Source organism: Rhodotorula paludigena, assembly GCF_050403205.1.
Source record: "Rhodotorula paludigena JCM10292 DNA, Rt_paludigena_JCM10292v1_ctg28, whole genome shotgun sequence".
NCBI classification, from domain to species: Eukaryota; Fungi; Basidiomycota; class Microbotryomycetes; order Sporidiobolales; family Sporidiobolaceae; genus Rhodotorula; species Rhodotorula paludigena.
The window spans coordinates 241,334-247,353 of NW_027481430.1; the positions used below are offsets into that span (position 1 = coordinate 241,334).

Below are 6,020 nucleotides of genomic sequence, written 5' to 3' on the forward strand. Positions count from 1 at the left end.
GCTCTTCGTAGGAACTGCAGCGACTGCCTACTGTACCGGTCCTCCTCCCTGCTGCACTCGTCGCGCCGCCCGCCCGCCCGCCATGCTCCGCTCGTCGTGCCTCCCGTCTCTCGCTGCTGCTCCGCTCGCGCTCCTCCGCTCGTCGTACGCGACGACGGCCACCACCGTGCATCCGCTCGTCGCAACTCTCCGCGGCGCACTCAAGCAGTCCATGCTCGCGCGCACCACCGAGCGCACCAGTGTCATCAAGGTGCGCCGCCCCTTCCGCGTGAGCGAGACGACGCCGTGATTGACCTCGCTCTTCGGCCATCGTAGTCGATCCTTGCAGACATCCAGACGGCGCAGCACGCCGCCGGCAACGCCCCGACGCCGCTCAAGTCGCTCGCGACTGCCATCTCGCGCCGTGTCGACGCCGCCCAGACGTTCCGCTCGTCGACGCCGCCGCGCGCCGACCTCGCCGAGCAGTACGAGCGCGAGGCCGCCATCCTGCGCGAGTTTGTCCCGCAGAAGAGCGCAGACGCGCTCAGCAAGGAGCAGATCGAGAAGCTCGTCAAGGAGGTCCTCGTCGCCAACGAGCTCAAGAAGGCCGTCGGCAAGGACACGGGGAGGATCATTGCGTGCGTTCGCGTCTACACGCTCTGGCATTGACTCGCACTGACTCTGTGGTGCACCGCAGGCTCGTGCGGGAACAAACAGGCGACCGGGCAGAAGCCAAGGACATCGCGGCGGCGGTCAAGTCTATCGAGTTGCCATGAGATCGAGGGTCGAACGGGTACAAAAACCGCCGGTCGCTGGTCGACGTGGGCGGGCACGAATGCATGACAGCAATACAGCACTACTCCTCATGAAGCACTCTTCAAAGAGCGATTCTGCCTAACTGTCTCCTCTTCGAGGCGAAACGCGCCAATCGTCTTTCCTTGCTCCGCCGGCGCAGTAGACTTGCTTCATCTTTGCTGTCTTCTGTTCCGCTTGGCCTTGTGTCTCTCTCGTCAGTCTGACTGTCGACGCTGGCTTGCGCACTGCTGCCGCTCGCACCTGTTCGGACGGCTTGCCTCTTGGCCACTCGCATTCTCTAGTGCTTGTCTCGTCATGACGACAGGCAAAGGGGCTTCTCACTGTACTTCAGACTCCAGAGGGATGCAGAGGTAGAAAAGCGTCTGCTCGAGCCAGAGAGGGGGATGTCCGGTTTCCTCGGGCTACGTCTAAGAGACCGCATCCCCAAAATCCGGGTGAGCTGAGGATGAGACAAGCAGTTCACGGCAGGCGGGCGCGAGCGAGAGACGGAGCGATCGGAAGCAGAACGAGCGCAGGACTGGCGAATCTGTCGTGAATCTCTCGCGAGTCCTTGATACGGTGCTGGAGGTGCTTCGAACTGCTTGCATACGAGACAAAGATGTGCTAAGACAGACCCAGACGAAAGGGACAAAAACAGCGGGAAGAGGTCGCGCAAGAATGGTGGATAGCGTTACGACAGAAGCGCCCCTTTTGAACCCGCCGGCTCAGACAGACTCGTCCTTCGAGAGCTTGCGCTCGACGTGCTCGATCTCCTTCTGCTTGTTGTTGAACTTGACCTGCGCGTCGGCGGCCTCCTTCTTGCCCGCGAGGCTCGTCGCCTCGTTGTCGAACAGGAGGGCGACCTCCTCAAGCGATAGGCCGCGGGTCTCGACGAAGAGGAAGTAGATGAGGACGAGGTACACTGCGGGGGGAAAGGGGAGGTCAGCATGCATCGATAACAAGAAGAGTCGGGTTGAGAAGGCCCGGCTGTTCGACAGTCCGTCCTTCCAACCCGCGGCGACACGAGAGACTCACTGATGAGGGTGGCGAGGAAGACAAAGTAGAACTGGAGGGGAGAACGCAGAAGGGCTTTGTCAGGACTTGCGGGAAGAAGACAAGAAAAGCACGAAGTGGGTCTCGACGCACCTTCCACCCGATGGCATCGAGTCCGACCGGGTTCAGCCACTGGTTGGCCGAGAGCGCCGCGTTCTGCATCCAGGTGAAGAGTGCCATGCCGGACGAGCGGAGCGAGTAGGGCAAGCATCTGCGAACACAGGAGATGTCAGCGGCCTGTCCTTCTTTTTTCCGTTGAGACCCAGGCCGCGCTGCGACGTACTCGGTGGTGTAGGAGAATGCGAGTGGTGTCCAAGCGATGTCGTACCAGCCGTAGCAAAGGAACATGAAGGCGACCGTCGCGAGACCCATCTGCGGGTTCTGCGACTTGTCGAAGCCGGCAGACAGACCGAGAAGGCAGATGTACGAGACGAGCATGCCGCCAGTCGACGCGAGCCACAGCTTGCGACGACCCACGCGCTCGACGAGTGCGGCGCCGACAACAGCGAGGCCGAGGTTGTAGATCTGCATCCCGCCGTTGTAGACGGTCTGTTCGCGTGCCGAGGTGACGCCGACGAGGCGGAGCGCAGGTGCGAGATAATAGCTGAAGATCGCTACGCCGTTCGCCTGTGAGCCGGTACCAGTAGTGAGGACGATGAGGAGGCGGTGGCGGTTGCCCTTGGTCTTGAAGAACGACATGAAGCCGGTGCGCTCGCGCTTCTCGCGCTCGAGCGCCTCCTCGATCTCCTCGAGCTCGTGCTGGACAAGCGGGTCGTCCTTCTGGCCGTTGGCATGCTGGTTGGCGAGAACGGTGATGGCACGTTCGCGCTTGCCGCGGGCGATGAGGAAACGAGGCGACTCGGGGATGAAGAAGCAGCCGATGAGAACGATGATCGGTCCGGCCGCCTGGACGAGAGTTGGCAGGCGCCACGACCAATCGCTGGACCAGTCGGCGGCGATGACACCGTAAGCGATCCATGCCGAGGTGATCGAGCCCATGTAGTCTGCGGTGGAAGACGATGGTGAGCGCCCAGCGGCTTTGTACACAACGGGAGTTTGTCTGAACTCACAAAAGACGAGGAAGAAAGCAGCACCGATGGAACGGAGACGCGGGTGGAGAGTTTCGTTACAGAGCAAGTTGGTCGAGAGGGCGATGAGCGAGCCAGCGACGCCGACGAGCGCACGACCGGCGATCAGCATGCCTTCGTTGGTCGCAAGTGCGCCCAGAATTGCACCGCCGATGAGAATGACGGAGCCGAGCATCGCAGTCGGCTTGCGTCCGAAATAATCGCACGACATGGCGTAGAACGGGAGGAGGACGAGGGAGGGGAGGTAGGACGACGCGGAGATCAACCCAAGCCGGTTGCCAGAGGGGTTGTCGAAATAGGTGTTCCAAGTCGCAAGCGATTGAAGACCATTGAGGTACGAGCCGTCGTCTGGACGTCGTGCAAATTAACGCACGCGGCGTCAGCGCAACTGCCAGCGATGACGGTAAGAGGAACAGAGCACGTACAACCCAAGGAGAAAGTGCCAAAGTAGCACTAGCGTCGGTGAAGCAGCAGAAGGAGCGAACGTCAGGCGACCTTCTCAAGAAGGAGGCGAGCACCAAGACGCACGACCATAGCGCAGCCGACATTCTTGCGCAGCGACGGGTCCTTCCACCAGCTGCTTGCCTGCGAAGGAGACGGTAGAGGAGTCGAGTAAGTGACCGTCTGGTGTGAGCCTTGGCCGCGGCAAGCACCGGAAGGGCTGAGAGAGGCGCCAGCGCACCGTCGCGTTCTCGACGTCGCGGAAGGTCTTGGACATCGTGAAGTGGTCGATTGAGCTCGAGCCCGGTATGCAGGTTCTCGAGTAGAGGAGCGGAGCTGGCTCAGTCGCGGAGAGGAGGAATGCGGAAGCAAGGGAGGCACGGCTGCGCTAGTCAAAAGAGGAGCAACGCCGGTGCCCCAAGAAGCGGGGGGCGACACGGAAGTGAGGAAAAGGGTGGGGCGAGTTTCAGAAAAAGAGCCGGCGAGGGGAGGCGAGCAGGAAGGCCGACCGGCGCTCAAGACGACCCAGGCCTTCGCGCGGCAGGGGTCCTTGCTCGGCCTTGCCACAGCTTGCAGAAGGGACCGTGAGCATGCCAGACCGCAACAACTGTTCAGCAGGGAGCTTTGCGGGGCAACGACCTTTGTCGATGTGCCCCACGCACCATCGCGGAGAGCCAGAGGGCTGCGAGACGAAGACACGTCCGAGCGGAGCTGCAGAATGCGCCGACGCCGGCGCCGCTTTCGCTCACTATGGAACCGGCGTGCTTCAAGTCAGGTTACGGTACCTTAGGTACGCATCACGTCGTTTCGCGATGCGCGGGAAGGGATGGAGCCCGGTCTGCTGAAAGACAACGGGCCGGCGATCTCCTTCCGGCTGAGCCGGTCCGCGGGATGCGCCTCCCGAAGGCGGGCGCCGCCGAGCAGATCTGCGACGATGTCCGAAGCCATTGCGCCCTGAACATGGGAGCGAGATTGAGCCTTGGAAGCAGAATGAGCCGGTGCAGGGTGGCGGGCGAGCGCGAAGCAGCTCTTCAGAGTGGCGCACGGCGCAGCAGAGACAGCGTACGCATGCAGGGAGATTGGTCGTGAACGGAGAATCAGTTCAGCTGCTGAGCCCAGCGTAAACGTGCACGGAAGTGAGTTTCAGTTTGGACGACGCTGCGAGCCTGCGACCGTCGCGCGACAGATCCCGCCCTTGTTGAGCTGCGAGAATGGACCGATCCAAGGAAGGTGTCAGAAAATGCCCTCTCGTTGTCAGCGGCTTGTCAATTGGCCCGCAAGAGCAAACAAGCTTGGCAGAGAGCGTGGCAAGGACAATCCTCTTGCAAGGCAACTCTGGAGCCGAGACGGTTCCTACCACGCACTACTCTGGCTTAAGTTGTGTGTGTACAACAACAGACAAGTAGTCAGGGAAGTACATGATGGGCAGAGAGCCAAACAAGCAGGCTCAAGTCTCGTGCCGCTGCACCTGCAGCCGTGAGGAGACCACCCTTGTCTGTGACGTGGGCGGCGAAAATTGCATCACTGTTGTCCAGCGCCCTTGATCACCGTCAGCAACAACTGCTTTTATACTCTGCAGGGGTTTGCCAGTGCGTCTTGTCTGCAACGTGGCCGCCTGCGGAACGGACGGGGTAAGCTCACGTCTTCGCAATCCTTGGTCAGGTGCTCGCTGTGAGCTCATTCTGCCACAGTTGCAACCTTGGCGTACCGTACAGCTGCAGCGTTGACATTGCCACCTATCTTCTCCCGACAGCCGCAGAAGCGGAGGACTCGTCAGACGTAGTTGGCGTGTGCGTTCGCAACATCCTTGCTCTTCTAGGCAACGCGGTCTTGCGGGTGTGAGGGAAGGTGTTTGATCCCAACAAGGCGCTGGTCATTGCTTACAGTGCGTCCGCGTGTCTTCACTTGAACCGCCTCCGCTCACTCTCCCGTTCGCAGAGGAGCGTTTGTCTATTTTGGTGGGTAGATGTCTCGCATCCGACAGCTTCCATACACCATACGACTCACGCACTTCATTGCTACAGCTGCAAAATAACTTGGAGCGCGGTTTGGGCCCCCTTGTGGCAAGTTTTGTCATGGGTCATTCCGCCAATCTTATTTTTGTCAAGGTCATGCCGCGCGAGGGTCAGAACCAGTAAGCAGACGCGCTGCCTGCGCAAGGTGTATGTGCCAATGCGTTATGGAGACCAGCTCGTTGTGAAGGCAAGTTTGGTGATTTCTCTCTCAGTGGTTCACACTGACTCGCGTGACTGCGCCAGGGGCCAACGCTACAACAGGCATGGAAGGTGTGCAGAATGCCTGCAGGCAATAGCCATCACTTCGGCACTCACACGTGTGCTTGCAGCCCGATCATCCGTTGTCCTGATCCGCAACGCCAACTTCAGGACCTTGCAGCCACAAGTGCACGCAAGATCAACACCGCAAGCACTGTGCAAGATAGTAACGACCTGTGCAACTTCCTCACTCTCGCTGGCGTGCCACCGGGCCCCCCCCCCCCCCCCGCGGCGGGGGGGGGGGGGGGGGGGGGCAAAACCCCGGGGGGGGGGGGGGGGGGGGGGGGCCCGTTCGAGAGACTGTACTGCGTCGATTCAGACGCGCACAAAGCCGCTCGGTGAGGGGAGAGGTAAGGCTTCGAGCGAGAGCGGGAGGAGGTCAGAGGAGGAG

At 61.0% G+C, this 6,020-nt stretch overlaps 2 protein-coding genes across 2 annotated transcripts; one reads left to right on the plus strand and one right to left on the minus strand.

Moving 5' to 3' along the window:
• Positions 1-82: 82 nt before the first annotated feature.
• JCM10292_006317 (uncharacterized protein) lies at positions 83-755 on the plus strand (the record flags this gene model as incomplete). Its single annotated transcript, XM_076649858.1, has 3 exons — positions 83-250; positions 316-617; positions 677-755. 3 exons carry the CDS (start codon positions 83-85, stop codon positions 753-755), a joined length of 549 nt encoding a protein of 182 aa, XP_076504673.1.
• A 744-nt stretch (positions 756-1,499) lies between these two features.
• Positions 1,500-3,633, minus strand: JCM10292_006318 (uncharacterized protein; the record flags this gene model as incomplete). The annotated part of the gene is made up of 8 exons (XM_076649859.1): positions 1,500-1,696; positions 1,810-1,840; positions 1,921-2,038; positions 2,111-2,831; positions 2,898-3,263; positions 3,341-3,368; positions 3,444-3,500; positions 3,598-3,633. 8 exons carry the CDS (start codon positions 3,631-3,633, stop codon positions 1,500-1,502), a joined length of 1,554 nt encoding a protein of 517 aa, XP_076504674.1.
• Between the last annotated feature and the right edge of the window lie 2,387 nt (positions 3,634-6,020).